The following is a 19,371-nucleotide window of genomic DNA, read 5'->3' as shown; positions in this document are numbered from 1 at the left end:
CCTGTGATTTGTTCTGTATTTCTTGTGCAGCTTCTCAGATCTGGAGCAGGTGAAGGCTTCAGCAGATAAGCTTTGCTGTACCTTGTCTTGTCAGTTGCCTCCACCCTTTTCCTCATCTTTCTCACTAGTGGACATTACTGTCTCCCATAAAAGAAGTGGCTGAATTGAATGTTTACTCCCTCTTCAGCTGCTGTTCACAGGCTGCCATATTAAACTGAGGATCATGTAATTTCATGTTCCAGGGTGTGACCTGTGGTGGCTGAAGAACTGAATGCCATGCTCCAGAGTGGTGATAATCTCTAATAAAATGGCAGGGCAGGCCGCTGAGGCTGGTAATGTCTTAATCCTGTGATGCTGTGAGTTTCACAGTCCTTAGGATTATAGACATGTTTACTATAATCCTTTGAGACAGAAATAATAAATACAAATTTTAGAAGTTTTAATACTGTTAGTATGCTTCCTTTACCATTCTGACTTCATTTGTGAAATTTAGCATTTAGTGCCAAGGCACGCACTTTGTTGTTTTTTTTTAAATTGTCAAATGTTAATGTTTGGTTTTTTTCTTAATTTTAGTTCTAGGTCTCGGTCCAGGACATATTCACGGTCTCGCAGCAGGGATCGTGTTTATTCTAGAGATTATCGCAGAGATTACAGAAATAATAGAGGAATGAGACGTCCCTATGGTTACAGAGGAAGAGGTAGAGGGTATTATCAAGGAGGAGGTGGTAGATACCATCGTGGAGGTTATAGGCCTGTCTGGAACCGAAGACACTCCCGAAGCCCTAGGCGCGGCCGTTCACGTTCCAGAAGTCCAAAACGAAGGTCTGTGTCTTCCCAGAGGTCCCGGAGCAGATCTCGTCGATCTTACAGATCTTCAAGGTCCCCGAGGTCCTCTTCATCTCGTTCTTCATCCCCATACAGCAAATCACCTGTCTCTTCCAAAAGACGTGCGTCTCTGGAAAAGCAGGCAAAGAAAATTGAAGGGGCTCCTTTGCAAGATAGCCCTTTGAAAAATAAATCACAAGATGAACAGAAAGATACATTTGAACATGACCCATCTGAGTCTCTTGACGATTTTAACAAATCATCAGCAGCTTCTGGCGACATTTGGCCTGGCCTTTCGGCGTATGATAACAGTCCAAGGTCACCCCATAGTCCTTCTATTGCCACCCCACCTAGTCAGAGTTCATCTTGCTCTGATGCCCCTTTGCTTAGCACAGCCCACTCAGCAAAGGACACACCTCAACATTCCCATTCAATTCAGCATAGCCCTGAGAGGTCTGGCTCTGGTTCTCTTGGAAATGGTTCGAGCCGTTATAGTCCTTCTCAAAATAGCCCATTGCATCACATCCCTTCGAGGAGAAGCCCTGCAAAGACAATCCCATCACAGAGTGCTCCCCGTGAGGAGGCTCGAGTGCGGTCATTTTATCCTGAGAGTGGTGAACAGGAAACTGCAAAAGGTGGAAAGTTTATGAAAAGGTAAGAATGAAATGGCAAGTCTAATGTTGCCTCTTAAAATGCTGTCTGTTACAGAGTTTTGACAAGATCATCACTGTGCCTTGGAAAACACAATATGGAATACTGTGTAATAAATATTACTGATTTTAGTCTGGTTGGAATTGAGCTTGAAACATATACATCTTCCTCCTTAAGATGCTTCAGGTTCTTGGCTGTTGGCTAGTGGAGATAGGGACATGTATCTTTGAGGAAAAAACAGTTTGTGCTTTTGCTTTACAGTGTATTTTCTTATACGCCAGTTACTGTTAGAAAAATCTTAATTGGAATAGTGCGTCAGACTTGCTTGTTTGATAGTGGATTCTCTTCAAGTATTTTAAAATTTTGATTCATGTAGTTTGAAATGCAGATTTTCTGGAAGTCTAAAAATGCAGATGTGCAATGATTTCTTTGTTAACATAAACAGCATTCATTGCTAATTATGGTCTGAAATATGACAACTTTGATGCCTTGAGTTGCATTGCTTATGAAAGAGGGTAGGTCTTGGTATTCTTGCAACATAATTCTATTGATGTGAAGGACAGCATATTTAAAGTTGAATGTATCTTTTCCAATTAACATAAAGTTCTTAAATTTGTTCTTAATGTTTAATGTAGTAGTAATTTTTAGAAGCTGTAAAAATTTTACTGACGTTAGACTGTTCCTTTCTAATGTGCCAAGTACTTCAGTGGATTTCTTATAAAATGGATTACATAGCAAAGCTGTGACTATGCTGTAGGTTTGGTCACAGGCTTTTAAATTAATCTGCCCAATCAGTGATTTCTTCCCCTGGGTTAGATGGCTCGGAGTTGGACATATTAGGACCTATATGAAAATAGTGTTTAGATGAGGCAATGGGTGAAATACTTAATTGGTAAGTGTATTTTTGTTTAGGAGAGCTGCCTTCTAAAGGCTTCCTGCTTGTACACAATATAGTGAATGCATTAAGCCTGTGTCAGATTTTGAGTTCTCTTAGAAATGTGCAGGATCTTGAAAATTTACTTTTTTAAATGGTACTCCTTTAACCTTTTCACTAAAGTATAAAAATTAATTGTAGTAATTAATTGACTTACCCAATTTCATGTGAATGTGATGGAAGAAAATGACTGGTGTAAGAGAATGTGAAACTGGGTACCGATTAAGAAAGAACAAACAAATCAACCGCTAGTTTCTTTATAAACTTGAGCAGATAATTTCTAGGTGTTCTACAGACAGGCATTGTATTCTACAGTTGCCTCCCGTGGTACATAAATGGCAGTGGGTACAGTATTAATGGTGTGCGGAGCATTGCATGCTAAAGTTGAATTGCTCAGAGGAATGTATTTTCTTCTTGGTGTGGGATTGACACAAAAGAGGAATGCAAGTGAACTGGAATGAATGCAATCCAGAGTTACCAGTCTCTTCTTTGCTATCCACAGGTACACAGATGAAGAGTCTAGAGTATACCTGCTTGATAGGGGTAATACCAGGGAGAAGGAGGCCCAGAAGGAGAGAGGATCAGAAAAAGGGAGGACAGAGGGAGAAAGGGAATGGGAGGAACAGGAAACTTTAGATTTTTTTGTTGATAAAGAGACTGGGAAAGAAAAGTTTAATGACTCTGAAGGGGAGGACACAGAGGAGACAGAGGATTACAGACAGTTCAGAAAGTCTGTCCTGGCAGATCAGGGTAAAAATTTTCCTACTGCATCTCACCGGAATGCTGAGGAGGAAGGAACCAAATACAAATCTAAAATATCAATCAAGGGCACTAGAGAGAGCGATGGATTTAGAGATGAGAAAAGTTATAAGCTTAAAGAGACTGGCTATGTAGTGGAAAGGCCTAGTGCAACAAAAGATAAGCACAAGGAAGAAGACAAGAGTTCTGAGAGACTAATGATGAAGAAAGAAAGTCAGTCACCTGAGCAGGTAAAGTCTGAAAAGCTCAAAGAACTCTTTGATTACAGTCCCCCTCTACACAAGAATCTGGATGCGAGAGAAAAATCCACCTTCAGAGAGGAGAGCCCACTTAGGATCAAAATGATAGCCAGTGACTCCCATCGTCCTGAAGTTAAACTCAAAATGGCACCAGTACCTCTTGATGATTCCAATAGGTAAATTATCCCACTTTTACAGTGTGGTTCTACACCTGCCTGCAGTGTTGTTCATCTTTATTTAAACTGGTGGTTTCTTTTTGTGTGTGTCTCTCTCTTGTTGATGCTTTTTAGACCTGCTTCATTGACTAAAGACAGGCTGCTTGCTAGCACACTTGTCCATTCCGTCAAGAAGGAGCAAGAGTTCCGATCCATCTTTGACCACATTAAGTTGCCACAGGCCAGCAAAAGCACGTCAGAGTCATTTATTCAGCACATTGTGTCCTTGGTTCATCATGTCAAAGGTATGTATGCAGTTTGTCGTACCGAATACACGTCTCGCAACTTCATTTAAGCCTGTTTACTATCTCTAGTACAGGAAGATTTCAACCCTCTTTTAATGTTTATTTAGTCAGACTCATCCTTTTGAGGTACACATAAAAATAATAAGAAAAATAATTGCCACAGAAGCTAGTAGCAAAAAACCCAAATGATGTAGAGCATAATAGCTATTATACTATGTTTCTGGATAAATTTTTGAGCCTAAGTAGCACATAAAGTTAGATTTTTTTTTTCCCTGTGTAGTTTAAACATACTACTTTGGTCAGTCTTGTCTTTAGTTTTATTTTAACGGTCGTAACATACAATTTTACATTAAGTGGTACAGTGTGGCTTGACAGGTGTCTTTAGCTCTGTAAATAGAATGGCATTCCTTTTGGAGCACTCCAGAGCTCATTTCCAGGCTCTTATTGGAAGAGGGTTTTTTGTTTTTTGTTTTTGTTTTTTTTTCCAGTAAGATTTAAGAAAAACTGCTCTAAATGATACTAAAATACACTGTGATACTTCATTTTATTTCTGTTTGACAGTATTGTGCTGGAGCTGGGAATTTCACCTACAAGAACTTGGCAGTGGTTAAATAAAGCTCCATTAAGTGGATTATACAGTAATTATTTTCTGATTTAAGAGTAGTGGCTGTGGCTTACTTATAAACACCCAAAACCCTCCAACCAGCCAACCAACAAACCCCTGAAAAGCAAACCCAAACCATCAAAGTCGATGTATTTCATTTAGGTCACATACCCAGTCAAAGTTTTCTGGTGGAAAAATAGAGAAACCATTAAAGTTCAGTGAGGCTATCTGAGGAGTCTTTTAAATGCTTTTTTTCCATAGGATTTATTTCACTGGGCTGTTGTCTTGTTGTTGTGTTTAATGTACTGAGATAATGTGGAAGAATGGGCTGGTGAAAATAATTTCTGCTGCATCATACAAAGGGGGAATGTGGAAATGCTTACTTAGGTGACCAGTTTCAGTGTATCTATCTATAAGCATTGTTTTTTAAGAAGCTTTAGCTTCTAAAATTGCAAAGATTTGTATGCTAAGGTTCCCTTAAAAGTCTAATTTTGTTGGCAAAATTCATATTGCTAAGGCCAAATTATTTCCTGCATTTCCTACTTGTATGGAAGAAAATAACAGCCAACAATAATAGATTATGATAATGTATTGGATTGAAAAAAATAATCTTATTGGGACGCCTGTTTAGAGTATAATGGTCTTTGTTGTGAAAGTATCTGTTTTATTAATACATAAAGAGGTTTGAGGCTCAGCACAATGAGAGCTTCTATAAGATTTTACTTATACGGTACATATGTAGGCTGTAGGTGAAATGATATTCCTGAAAGTCTCACATGTTGATCACAGAATAGACTGTTTTTCTGTAGACTTTTGTGTGTTAAACAAATACCTCTTAAATGTAACAGCTTAACAGCCTATCTGGTCAGGTTATTAGAATGTGTATAGTTATGCTTGTTTTTGAAAGCAGAACTTTTTAAGTTTCAAATCTACTATGGTCTGTGGTCAGATTTTAGTAACTCTTTTGACAAATGGAAGTTTTGTTCATTATTGGTGTGATGCGACCAATCTGAACAGCTCTTTATTAATGTAGAGCTGAAAATGCCCAGTGATGTTTTCTTTTTCATTGTAACTAGGTCCTGGAATGTGTTTTGAAATGGCAAAATCCATGTTACAAAAGTAAAATAGCTGTTGAAAGATACAGATGCCAAACAGGCAAAGTTGAACCTTCTGTCTTCCTGGCAAAAATGGCATAAAAACAGAGTTGCTAGCTCAAATTCCTGTGTTTGATGGAATTATGATTGAGGCACTACCCTTGTAGTGGCCGTTTCAAGTTTTAATGGTTGGTTATGAGACAAATACTGGATGCCGGGCGGTAAGTTGATACAGATGTATGTTGACCTGTTAAGCAGATAGCTTGCTTCATATGTAACATTTCATAGCTCATGACTTTATGTATTTCTATATTACATTTAAACACATTTGTTGAGCTGGTTTAAAAACTTGAGTTTTACTGTTGCTAATTTAACTGTCTCTGAAGGGAAGAGAAAATTTGTCAGAGAAGTTGTCAAGTTTGCCAAGATGCCAGATGCTTAAAGGAATTTATTTACATATAGGTGTGTTAATTGTCTTGGATTGTTTATCATCACAACTTCAAATCAAGAAATTGTCTTCCTTTAAGAAGTGACTTGTTAGGTTATTCATGTAGTTACTGAAGCATATGTTACTTAAGTGTTTTCACTGAATTAACTCTTAAGTTAAAGATGAGGCAGATAGTAAAATGTACTTATTGCGAGTATTTGTGATTCATAGTAACTTCATTTTCTCTTATGGGCAAAGTATAAAATAACTGTTGAGAAGATTGCTCCTTTTTTTCATTAGAGGAAAATGTCATTGAAAGTGAGCAAGTCCAATAGGTAAATGATGCTTGAATACAGTCATGGCATAGTTATAAGTAGACTTGCAGTGATGCTGTGCACTGTTACTTTGTTTGCATTACAGACTGAATAAAAATAGAGAAAACGTACTACATTTGCTTGTCCCGATAAGATTTATTGAAAATACTATGTTATTGCCTGCTACTTGCCTGTCAGGAGTAAAATACCTGTCAGTTGATTTAAACTAATGAAACAGTGTTTTTCTATTGTAACCAACAGAGCAATACTTCAAGTCAGCTGGAATGACCCTAAATGAGAGGTTCACTGCATATCAAAAAGCTACTGAAGAACACTGCACTCGGCAAAAGAGCCCAGAAATACATAGGTACATGTCAACAGCATATGTAGATACTTTGTCTTTCAAGTAATGTTTGCCAATATTTTTTCTAATCTGTAATTTGTAAGTTCCTATGTAAACGCAAAATACCCAAAACACCCACCAAAACCCCCTTCTGTTAAAGTGAACTCATCTGAGCCAGATCTGGCTTCATCTGTGGTTTTTGTGGCAGATGTTTTCTCTACCTCTGTATCTCATTTGGGATATATTTACTTTTCTCACATGCAGTGTTCAAATATTGATGGGCATATATGTCTTGAAGATGAAAAGAAGCCCTGTACATGCATCTTCATTCTTCAGTGTGAAATGTTCCATATCATACTACTTTAGTTTTTGTGTGTGTTAATTTACAGCAGTTGTTTGAAAAAATCTGAGAGCCTGAAAGGTAAAAAGGTAGGCATGCAGATGTAGTTCCTGATCATGTGCTATAGTCTCATGATGCAGTGTACTGTATTTGTGTTGCATGTGAGGGTATCTTATCTCCATACTGAGTATCCAACTTTATAAGTTTTCTCAGCTGTTCAGTATTTTTGACTTTAGAGTGGACTGTCTTATAGTTGATGATTTCTTGGGGGGGTGGATTTTCAAATGGCTACATATGCTGATAATTTGAAGTAACTCATTAAACATTTTTTGTGTCTTCAGAGCTGTACTTAAAATGAGAAAAAGCAAACTGCTTATTTTCAGTATTTGTGTTTTTAGGATATTTCACATAGAACAGAACCAGTTTTTTTTTAGTCTGCTTCTGTATTTTGATGGTGGACCTTCATATGCAAAAAAAATACTTCTGCTGCAAAAATTCCTTGCTTCTCAGTTTCCTGTTGAAAAGAGATGTCTGAGGCCAGTAAGTCACATACACGTATGGCAAGACTGCTTTTATTTTACATTTTAGGAGGATTGACATCTCTCCAAGTACCCTGAGGAAGCATACCCGTTTAGCAGGTGAAGAGAGAGTCTTTAAAGAAGAAAGTCAAAAAGTAGGTTCTAAGCAAATGTCCTGTATGTATTTCTAAACTTAATTTATTGTGTTTCCCTTCAAATTTAAACTTTGTGTTTGGATATAAAAATAGAAAAATAGTGTTTATTGTATCTGGAGTGCTTGCATTGAGAACTTTTTTTGTTTCCTTTGAGTAAAACTTGTTACCAAGAAACCAGTTTACATAGCAAGATTTACTGTATTGATAATGTGGCATATAAGATCAAGTTCTCTCCTACCCTTTCTCTTTTCTTGGATATTCTTGACAAGTTTTGTGGCACTAAACAGCCTAAGGATAAAGAATAGAAGGGGTGGGGGGAGAGTACTGAGGTGCTCAGTGGGTAGTATGTTTGAGTCTTGTACTCTGTTAAAAACGGTTCACCAGAAGAAATGAAACTTAACCATTCACCCAAATCGTGCATTATGGTCTGTCTGCATCAGAAAACAGACGGGAATGCTTGTTCGAAACTGAAATTCTTAGTGGTTCTTTTTTTAGATGCAGGTAAGGGGCTTTCACTTTAAGTCAATTTGTGTGCGGAAGAGTTTGTTGCAAAATAGGTAAATTCTATTTCACTTTTTTGAAAATTGATACATAACTTGCCTTTTTTCATTCATATTCTATCCTCGATGATTTATTTCAAAATTTTGTTCCCAAAATATATATTTGCCTACAGGGAGATAAAAAATTAAAGTGTGATTCTGCTGATCTTCGGCATGACATTGACCGGCGTAGAAAAGAGCGAAGTAAAGAGCGAGGAGACTCAAAGGGTTCCAGGGAATCCAGTGGGTCAAGAAAGCGTGAGAAAACTCCAAAAGATTACAAGGATTACAAATCTTACAAAGATGACAGGTAAATATTTGAAGTCCCTATATAGGTTTTTTGCTTCTAATTAGCCTTTTGTAATTGTAAGCTTAATTGCTTTCAATTTTCAATGTATAATGGAACATTTAAATTTAAACAATTAAAATTATTTGTTTTACAGCAAATATGTATTATCTGTCTTTTACACGGCTTATGGTGGATGAGGACAAAAACTTTGGAATAGCAAGCTAACACTGAAAAAAAAATGACAAATTAATCTGTCCTATTATCCAGGCTACATCAGGAGGTTGGACTTCAATGCAGTACATTTCTATAAACAGTTTGTGTAAGAACTTTGGTTCGTTATGCTTGATTCCGCACTTTTTCAACTCATAACACCCAGAGTATGAGAATCTTACTGATACTTAGAGTTTAACATGGGTGAGAAGGGGAATTTTTATTTTCGTCTAAAGCCAGTGGGCTGTTTTTAAAGGAAAAAAAAATAGCATGTCTCAGTGGATACTGTGTAGCAGTGGTAAGAATTACTAAAGGTATGGCCTTGCTTTGAATAGAATATTAAAATCTTGTAAATTGGGTCAAACTAGTACCACTGTGGGGTTACTAAGTCTTGCTGTAGGATTTTTTTTTCCCTGCTTTGTACTGGATATACAATGAATTTTTACTTACGCTTCCTGTTTCCAATTTACTTTGACTTTGGTATCCACATTATCTTCCACTGGCTAATACCATACAGCCATCTTCGTAGGGAAGACCACACCATACTTTTTCAACAGTGTGCAAACTGAACTGTGTAAAGTTACTGTAAAACTTTGCTTTGAGGGTGTTCTTCCCTTCAATTTCTGTTTTTCTGCCTCAGAAAAAAAGGCAGACCTTAAAAGTAACATAATCTCTTAATGGCATCAAAACTTAAAAAAACTGCATATGCGGTTTGCAGACTGCTGCTTTCCAACTCATTAGTGATAATACACATTTAGTGCATTTAAATATGTAAGAGGAGGCTGGAAAGTGGAACTATACTTCACCTTAACACCTGAAATATGTAACATGTATGTGACTTTTTAACCAGAAGGGGGATAGTTTTTCATAAAATATAAAGAGATCCCTTTTAGTATAGCATGTTACAGACTATTTGGTACTTTTAAAATAGCACACAGTGTATCTTTTTATTTTTCAGTAAACAAAAAAGAGATCAAGACCGTGCTCGGTCCTCCCCATCTTCCTCCCCGTCATCTTCCTCATCCAGTTCTCGAGAAGAAAAGGACTGCAAGAAAGAAAGAGATGAAGAGTTCAAAACCCACCATGAACAGAAAGAATACTCTGGTTTTGCAGGAATCAGCAGGCCAAGAGGCACCTTTGTAAGTTGCTCTTTCATTCTTCCCCCAGATTATGCACACATCACTAGTAGTATAACAAGTGAAATGAGGAAGTGTTGCAGTGATTAATATTAGGTTAGACTTCTTTCATAGCAGTGATTCTTGAATTCTTGTATACGATGTACCAGACCTGAAAAGTAGGTGGATTTTTTCCCAGCACTGCCCAATAGCAGTTAATTGCAAATATGCATTAGCTTGTCATTGGAGACTCTAGTTGTAGGGGTGGGAAAAGTGATTTATTGCTTATTCCGTGCTCTTTTGTAATTGTGCTGTTTCCTAACACTAGCTGAAAATTTACCTTTCTGTAAAGACTAAATCTTGTGATGTTACCTCTTAACTCCCTACAGTTTGTTTTCCCCTGTCATTTTCAATTTGGTTTTCCACTCCATTGTGTGGGATGCCTGCAACTTGTTAAATAGAGAATGGCACATAATTAAAATTACACATCAACCTTGAAACAGCTGTATTGAGGAGAGGAGATGGTATACTTGTTATTTTTCTGTGTTTCTTTGGCCTAGACTAGCCACAGTGAACATAAAAGCTCATTAATTTAGCTCTGCAATGTGTTTTAGCATTGTGATTTGGAAAGTGACATATTGACTACTGTAGTCTTCAGAAGAATCTAAGTTAAAAATTCCATGTTGATGTAATAAGTGATATTTAATTGGGAAATGTAGAAGCATTAGGAAAGACTAGGAATCAATAAAGGAGACCTTGAAAGGTTAAGGAACACTTTAAAAAATGAAACAAAACACATAAATGCTGAAACCAAAATAGAATACACAAAAAATGCAAGTTCCATGTTTGGGTGGGGAAAAAATGTCAAATAGACTTATAAAGGGTAGGAGTAATTTCATACTTTCATGGTAATTCCTTCATGTAGCCTGTAATTAAGACTAAGTAATGCTAAAAGGCATTGTTTGGTATAAATGTATATTAAATTGTTTGTAGTAGTGTAAAAGAAGTCTTAAACTACATGTGAGGGTGTCTGAAACACATGGGGACTTGCACTTGAGTTAAGGTTTGAGTCTTCCATCTAAAAAACTGTAGCTACTTAGAAAGAAATTGGAAGTTTAACAATTTGCGTAATTTCTTCCTTTCTTGTTTTTTTAATAATTATACCAAGGAACAGATAGGTGACAAATATATAAACCCGTGAATGGTGTGGGCATCAAATATGCCAATACCAGCACTGTTTCTAGCTGTATAAGCTAGTGGCACTGAGTTAAACCAAACTAGAGCTTAAGACTGTCTCTCCTCTCTAAGAGAATCAGCTGAAGAGAACTCATAATTGGTGGAACCTTTAGTGCTTTATAAAACCAGACTGTGCCTATTGTGAAAGAGGTGCTACTTTACATTAAATTTAAGTAGATGTCCATTGGAAATTTAATACACTCCTACTCATTTAACTACTGGTGACTGCCAGTTCTGCCTACGCAATATTAACTGGTTAATGCTCCCTGACGGCACATACGGTCACATGCAGGCTTACTGAACAAAATGGGCCTGAATAGGAGAGTCTAAATAAATAAACCTCTTGACTCAAATACTCCTTTTACAGACACAGCTTGGATATTGGATAATATTGAGACATACAAGCTGGCTAGTGTACGGATGTCTTTGTAATTCAGGCTAGTAGTGGCTGCATTCTGGTAAATGCTGCTTTGCTTTTGGAGTAAATAAAATGTTTTAGTTGTGGATCCTTCCCAGAACAGGAAGCCTTGATACACTGAAAGAGCATAGCTTGCTGGACGGGGAGACCTTAATGTAAGCTAAGCTGTCAATTTCATGTTAAATCAGCAGTGATTTTTCATTAACGCTTGCTGATAAGACTATAATGTTTAAAGTTTCTTATGGACAAACATCACAAATTCTTTTGAAGTAAGAACAGAGAAATAAGATTAAGTAGAATCTTTTAAGCTCCTAAAGCATTCTGTCTGTAACAGTTCTGTTTAAAAGGAGTTTACTCTTTATATAGAAAATGACTGTCCTTTCTGTGGTGGCCTTTGCAGTAAGTAAGCACATAAAGATAACACACCATAGTGGATTTCGTTTTCTGTATTTCTTTGCCTGAAAGAGGACCTGATTGGGGAGCAGTGTTAATACAGTCTTGAGGAATGCTCCAGATACTTTTCTTAAAGGGGATCTTGTCCTAGGACCTAATACCTGGAAATGCTGGTCCTCTTCCCCCCACCATGCTCCCTCTCCCCCTTTTTTTTATTTTTAATCCTGTCGTAGTTTTATCTCTTCATCCTGTTTTCTACCTACTGTGATACTGCTTTTTGTGCCTTAATTTTGTAAAGGTTTCAAAGCTATTAGAAATAAAGCATGTAGTATTTCCTCTCTTGCACGGGTTTTTTTTTTCCATTTGCCTATTGTCTATTGGATAGGTTTTCTGAGCCTTTTATGGATTGTTTTTCAGTCTGATTTCAGCAGTTTTAAAACTCTCCAGCATAAATTCTGCATTAGAAGTGTTGAAGCTTTGTGGGATAATAATACTTTTCTTTCATGTTAGTCAGTTTATCTTTTTTTTGTCTGTGTTTATAGAACATACTCATTTTTAACAAATTATTTTCCTGTCATGTACTGTTTCTCTGATAACCCAGTTCTGTGTTTTCAACTGGGCTGTTTATGGAAATTGTGTTCTGTAGTAACTGCAGGTTTTAGCAGTCTATCTTCCCAGCTTAACCTTGAATAAAGGATATAAAATCTTGCTTAATGTTTTCTACAAGCTAAAAATTTACATGCTGAGGGAACTGTATGTATTACTACTTAGTGTGTCCTTAGGTATTTTCTTTATTGCTGTGAGACTTCTTAGGCTGACATTTTAAAATCTTGTTAATTCATTATAAAGAGTATTTAAGGCACTGTTTTTCACTTCAAGTGTTGGTACTCTGTACAGTACATATTGATTTTTCTGAGTAAAGAATTTACTCATTTAAAATTTAATTTGGCCTAAAGTACATTTCTGAATCTCAGTTGAAAAGTTGGAGTAAAACTAAGTGGATATACCTGTTTGAAAACTGCGTTGTTTGTTTCTCATAACCAGTACGACTGACTCTGTAAATGGCCTTTCTTTTTCCTCTGACAGTTTTCTCCCTCTTCCAATGTAGTTTTTCTATTTGTTTTTGTCTGTGAATAGCTTCAGAAGCTTCTTCTGACCTTTTGTTGCAACACTGGTTTATCAGCAGTCGAAGGAAATGTCTTTTTGGTGGTGATGGGTGAATCTGTGGGAAGAACTGAAATGTGTTTCACTTAGGCTTAGTAGAATCATTATTTCAAAGTGAATGCTCGAATATATCACTTAAGTTAACACGTGAATTTGAAAATGGTTTTACGCTTGCAGATACTGTAATTAAGCACAGAAAGAGCATTTTCAGTAATAGAGAACTTGAACTCTTCTTTGTGGTATTATGTAAACGGATTAAATGACATTTTGGTTAATCAGTTTCGAATTAGGGGCAGAGGAAGAGCCAGAGGAGTCTTTGCTGGAACAAATACTGGTCCCAGCAACTCAAATACTACTTTTCAGAAGAGACCGAAGGAAGAGGAATGGGATCCTGAATATACCCCAAAAAGCAAGAAATACTTCTTGGTGGGTGTGGAGAGCTCGTTATCTTATGCATGCATTTGTTTTTTCAAACTTTCTACAAGTGTAGAAGTAGCATGCATGTACAGACAGGGACATTAGTTACGTAGCCTTGAGAATGTCAGGGTTGTTGCAGTGCCTGGTTCTGCTTTCCTTGTGTCTTTCTGCAGCAGGCTGGCAGTAACTGAGGCCCGATGGGGAACTCATCTCCAAAACTCTCATGAGTGAGTGGGGAAGAAGGCAGGCACAGACTAAAATAATGAAAACCAGATTTTAAACCAAAAAGACTTGTGCCATGTTTTTCTGGATTTATGTCTATATGGCATTTGAGCTTTGTCTTAGATTTGTCTGGGAAGCCTGCAAAAGGGGAAGATCAGGAAAAGCTGACAGTATTCGTGGATGTATGTAGGCTTACTCTGTTATTAGCAGTCTCTCTGTTCTTAATTGAGTTGTATGATTGTCATAAGAAAATCACCGTAGCTTTGATGTCTTTTTCCCATCTGGATTATGAAAGGAGGACTTGATATAACTACCCAGTAGGTAGTATAGTATATGGAATACATAGCTTGTGTTCCAGTCAGTTTCCTTAATGCAAACTCTAAGGATATTGTTTCATCCTTGAAAAATGTTAAGCAGGGAAGATTAGACCTTATCCTGTAGCATTATAGTTTTTCACAAATATGCTAACATAAGTAGTCGAAGAAAAAAGGCAGTCCCAGTTTGGGTGTTTGTACAAGGAGCTCTCCATCTTCCCACACACATACACAATCTTCCCAGCTATAAACATAGAAAGATGTGATAATCTTTTCATTAAAAAAATATATGATAGCTGGAACAAATAATTGTAGCTATTAAACTTTTTTCTCATGTCTTAAAAAAGAATTTTAAAAGCCACATTTTAACTGTTCTTATAAAATATAATTATTAATAAATTGCTTTATATAGGTATGGCATGTGTTTAATAGTTCAGATTTCTTTCCAAATCACAAGTAAAAAACCAAAACAAAACAAAACCAGATGTTGAAGCAAGTGTACCTCACTCTTCTAAATATAAACCTTTTTTATATTATATGTCTGTAGTGTTCATGCAATGCACGGAATGATTGTCAGAAAACATACCAAACTATATGAGGCTGTATTTGGTAGCAAGATAGCAAACTTTAGGTTTATTAACCAGAGAAACTCAGTTGTTGTTTGTTAATGTCAGATTTAAACAATTTAAATTTAATTTGCCCTGCATTGTACAGGTGAAGCAGGGTTTCTGAAAACTGCCTTCAGTTACCTCTCCTTAATAAATACAAGACTCTATCTCTACATTAAAGTAAAAATATTTTTTTTAAATTACTGCATATTCCTAGAGCTTCTGCCTCTGAAATAGCAGATTTTTTTTTTTTAGTCAAAACTAGTGAATAATTCTTTCTTCTGACAGAAAAATTATAGATAACTGATTTATTACTTGCAAACATTTGGGTAGACCCACAGCTAATAAGGGCTCTTAAAACAATGTTATTGTGGTTTTAATTGCATCATCGTGAATTGTAAGGTTATACGTCATAATGTATTCTGTAGATTATGACCTAAACTGTTAAAAGGTTCTCTTAATTGTTTTTTTTTCTATGTGTAGTATAGAGTACTAACATATAAGGGGTACTTTTAAGGGGTGTTCTAACCTTTTTTGTTGTCTGGTGTTATTGTAGCATGATGACAGAGACGATGGTGTGGATTATTGGGCCAAAAGAGGAAGAGGCCGCGGTACTTTCCAGCGTGGCAGAGGGCGTTTTAACTTCAAAAAGTCAGGTAGCAGTCCGAAGTGGACACATGACAAATATCAAGGGGATGGAATCGTAGAAGATGAAGAAGAAACAATTGAGAATAATGAAGAAAAAGACAGACGCAAAGAAGAAAAGGTAAACAGTTTAGTGAATTGCAGTTAGAGTTTATCTTGCAGCATCTCAAGTAATTGTGTGGGGGGTGGGGTGGGTAGCTTTAAAAGGCATTGGAGTTTGGTTATTGACAGTTCACAAGAAGACTGTTTTCTTTCTTTTCACAGGAATAACCCTGGAAGAAAGTTGTAGCTGAAAGAGCAGCTCTTGCACCACCCACACAACATTTTTAATATGTTTTCTTTTGTTGTCAAATGAATGTAAGCATTTTACTTAAATTTTACTGTTGGAAAGTAGTTTAGAGGGATTGTTTTTGTTTTAAGCCTTTAGAAAAAAAATCTTGATATAGTAAACTATGTTAATGATCGTACAGGTAGAAAGTAAAATATTTGTAACAACTTTTAAGAAATTTTACTGTTTGTTATATGCAGTGTAATTCTGCTTTGTCCAAATATATGGTCAAGTACAACTCTAAAAGTTTTGATTCTCCCCTATGTCTGTGTTTTATTCTGAAGTAAACTTACAGCTCTGCACACCTGAAATCTTGGAGCAGCATTTTTTATAAACTGATTACAACTTCTGTGTTGTCTTTTTATAAGAAGTATATTTAAGGGTAGTTATTATCCAGTTGTAGTGCAAGTACAAACAGTTGTACAAAATGCTGATTATATGTTAGCTCATGAGAATCACATTTACAGAGTCAGTGATAAGCCTGGATACCTACTCCACCCTGCTAGAAAGTGCAGCAAGAATTTTATCTTTGAGAGTGAAATTGTCACTTCTCTTTAGCAGCCTAAGAAGTATGTATGTATATAGGCCAATCATATCTTGGGCCGCATCTGAAGCAGCACAGCCGGCAGATCAAGAGAGGCGATTCTGCCCCTCTATTCTGCTCTGGTGAGACCTCACTTGGAGTACTGCGACCAGCTCTGAACCCCTCAACACAAGAAGGACATGGGAGTGGGACCAGAGGAGGGCCACAAAGATGATCTGAGGGCTGGAGCACCTCCCCTACGAAGACAGGCTGAGAAAGTTGGGGTGATTCAGCCTGGAGAGGAGAAAGCTGTGGGGAGACCTTATTTTGTAGCCTTTGAGTACCTGAAGGAGGCTTACAGGAAAGCTGAGGAGGGATGGCTTACAAAGGCATGTAGTGAATAGGACAAGGGGTTTGAAGCTGCAGCAGGTTAGATTTAGACTAGATATTAGGAAGAAGTTCTTTACCATGAGGGAGGTGAAACGCTGGAACAGCTTGCCTAGTGAGATGATGGAGGCCCCATCCTTGGAGATATTCAAGGTCAGGCTTGATGGGGCTCTGGGCAACCTGATCCAGTTAAAGATGTCCCTGCTCACTGCAGGGGGGTTGGGCTAGATGAGCTTTAGAGGTCCCTTCCAAGCCAGTACATTCTATGATTGATTCTATGAATTCTATATAAATACTAAGATCAGTTTCAAGCATATTATTTCCCTTTTATAATGTGAGTTTTAGAAACCTATTTCCAAGTCACTGCTACTAGAAGCTTTTAAACAGTCCTGAAGTTTCCTCCCTCATCTCTGTAGTTAGTGCAGGAATACCTACAGCTACCTTAATTCCTGTACCTTGTGTCTGGAACAGATCAGTCTTGTATTTTGGATACCTAGTGATTTGCTTTGTCTTTAAAAGATGCTTCTCTTGTCAACTGAGTACAGTTTTTAAGGGTTTATAAACCTAGGGTTTAAACTTGCCATGAGAAGAGTGTGTTGTGCATACGGCATGAAGTACAAATGTCATTTTGCAGGGCTGCTAGTGAGTGTAATTTCAGCTTTCTGTTGATAGCTTAGTCATCAACAGGACACTTCAGTTAAATTGGTGACAGTATCAGTCTAGCTTTATTTTTAATCAATTTTTGTTTGTTTGTTAAAACTGCCTCTTTAATTCCTCTATGTGGATTTGCCTCACCAGTTATGTAAGCTGGCAAGAGTAAGTCTCAAAATCTGGTACTACATTTACAGCCTTAAGTAAAACCGGGGTGGTGTGGAGGGGAGAAACAAAATGACACCACAAAAATCCCTGAAAAGCAAACCTGAATTGGTAATGACACCTCATACACACCAATCACTTCTCTGTAAAGTGTGAATTCCATTGCAGTGCCCTGGAAGTACCTTTCTTTAGTATTGCACTTTACAGTGAAAATTTGAAGTTACAACTCTGGTAAAAGTTTAATTTAGCTAAAGGTGTGAGAAATTAGTCTGTCTTTGACACATCATGTTCTAAAATTTTATTTTTCAAACCAACAACAAACCCACAAACTTAGTTTAGTGGTAGGTAGGCTTTTCACCTACAGTATGTTAAAGATGATGGTAACATACTTGAATTAGCAAAACCAGGGACATGGTGGTACAGGACTACTTAAGCTTTCTTTTTCAGACTGCTATAGATACAGCGAATCTTAATGCTACATGGATTTAAAGGTGTAGTTGTTCATAGTTTGCCCCTTGAAATGGCTTACTGCCTTTAAAAACAAAAAAAGCAGCTTTGGTAAAGGTGTTTGTATTGAATACATACATAATATATGTCCTCTCACTGGCTTTACTGCTAGGGAGCAGTTGACCATCTGCCCTATCTAAATTAAATACTAGAAGGCAGAAAAATGTATTAATGTCACACTTTCCTCAACTACAGTTAGGATTAGTATTTTGGATTGCATTATTTTGCCAGCATCTGTGTAGAAATAATAATACTTGCCTTCCAGTTAATTACTAAATAGTCATTCCTGCCTTGTGTTTTAGGCAGTTTAGACAATCAATCATTGTTGCAAGATCTCTTTTTACATGTGCACTAAGTAATTTTGTTACGTACTGTAGTAGTTTTTCAAAATATCCATTAAAAAGTCCTGCCCTTCCTCTCCTCAAGCTCAGACCCTCCTAGGCCCCTACAACAGCTTCATGCTGTTATAGCAGCAGGGTTCCTCTGTGTTTGGTTGTGAAGAATCAGTCCACAGGACGAGCTATGGGTAATAGTAGTAACAGTTGCAGTGCTGCAAACAAGTGTTGTAGTTGCAGCATTTTGTTTGTTTAGGAGACACACATGCAAATGTGAATAAAGGAAATGTCTAAAGCCCAATTTTTCTTAATTTATTGTAAGTTGTGGTGGAATTAATGTTACTGGGAACAGTGCAGTTAGGTGTTTGAAAGAATGTGTAGCTACAAGCAGGAAACACTAGCTGTGTAGCTGGAGGGAAATGGTTTTCACATTTTTTCTCTGAGTAGCAGCACAGTATTATTTTGTTACACTACTGCCTTGAAGTTTTCAGTTTCTTAAGCAAACCAGCAGAAATATCGATGAACAAGACAAAAGAGCAACTACAGTACCCAAAGCCAGGTTTCTTATTTTGAAGTGATGCTGGCAAGTGGTTGGAGTTTTGAGGATTATTGGTGTGTTGAAACTCCACAGCTTTCTTGCTTTTTAGTTCTTGGAATGAGCTAGTTTGACGTTTACAACAATGAGGATCCAAAACATCTCATTAAAGTTTAGCTCTTTATGTGGCCCCATCACGAATTCAGTCCTGTTCTGCTGTGTTAGTGAGTCTCGTTTGGTGATAAGCATTGTGTCCTGCTATGGCACCTTGCATTAATTACCGTAGGAGCAGAATAAGTTAATATCGTTCTGGCAGATGAAGCTGCCTCAGTGCTGCTTCCACCAGTTGCCAGCACCCCCCTTCCCAGGCTCCGCAGGCGCGGTGCTCCCGGAGGCACCGTCCCTCTCCTCCGCGGCGGGGAAGCCGAGCACAACCGCACTCCGCGCCGTTCAAACGTGCCCCTCTCCCGACACCGCCTGCGAATGCGCCCCGCCCTCGCTCCCTTATTGGCTCTGCGCTAAGAACCGGCTACTTCCTATTGGTACGATTTTCTGTCTACCTCGCCCCTACTTCTGATTGGCGCTACCAGCGGGGGGCGAGTGCGGCGATCTCGCCCTCAGGTCTCGGCGGCCATGGCGCTGGTGCTGGATCTCCTCAGGCGGGTGCTGGAGTACTTCGGCTGGCCGCCCGACCCGGTGAGACTCCC

General features: G+C 37.7%; 2 protein-coding genes across 6 annotated transcripts in view; both read left to right on the top strand.

Moving 5' to 3' along the window:
• The window catches only part of BCLAF1 (BCL2-associated transcription factor 1), a 19,534-nt gene extending 3,671 nt beyond the window's left edge, over positions 1-15,863 (top strand). The window contains exons 4-13 of one of the 5 annotated variants that reach the window (XM_010191328.1): positions 574-1,479; positions 3,438-3,584; positions 3,699-3,868; positions 6,569-6,674; positions 7,579-7,663; positions 8,337-8,512; positions 9,660-9,840; positions 13,307-13,453; positions 15,145-15,354; positions 15,498-15,863. In XM_010191328.1, the coding sequence (XP_010189630.1) occupies positions 574-1,479; positions 3,438-3,584; positions 3,699-3,868; positions 6,569-6,674; positions 7,579-7,663; positions 8,337-8,512; positions 9,660-9,840; positions 13,307-13,453; positions 15,145-15,354; positions 15,498-15,503 (2,134 nt within the window). In that variant the 3' untranslated portion in view covers positions 15,504-15,863. Of the gene's footprint in view, positions 1-573; positions 1,480-2,912; positions 3,585-3,698; positions 3,869-6,568; positions 6,675-7,578; positions 7,664-8,336; positions 8,513-8,645; positions 9,128-9,659; positions 9,841-13,306; positions 13,454-15,144; positions 15,355-15,497 lie in introns of those variants that run through there. The other 4 variants (XM_010191325.1, XM_010191329.1, XM_010191326.1 and 1 more) reach the window with 4 other exon arrangements.
• A 3,434-nt stretch (positions 15,864-19,297) lies between these two features.
• Positions 19,298-19,371, top strand: part of MTFR2 (mitochondrial fission regulator 2) — a 7,351-nt gene continuing 7,277 nt past the window's right edge. The window contains exon 1 of the mRNA XM_010191324.1: positions 19,298-19,360. Coding sequence (XP_010189626.1) covers positions 19,298-19,360 — 63 coding nt within the window. The remainder of the gene's footprint in view (positions 19,361-19,371) is intronic.

The sequence above is a fragment of the Mesitornis unicolor genome, unplaced genomic scaffold (genome assembly GCF_000695765.1).
Source record: "Mesitornis unicolor isolate BGI_N332 unplaced genomic scaffold, ASM69576v1 scaffold9009, whole genome shotgun sequence".
In the NCBI taxonomy this organism is placed as follows: Eukaryota; Metazoa; Chordata; class Aves; order Mesitornithiformes; family Mesitornithidae; genus Mesitornis; species Mesitornis unicolor.
Note: the sequence above shows the minus strand (reverse complement) of the source record. Positions and strands in the feature narration are given on the sequence as shown.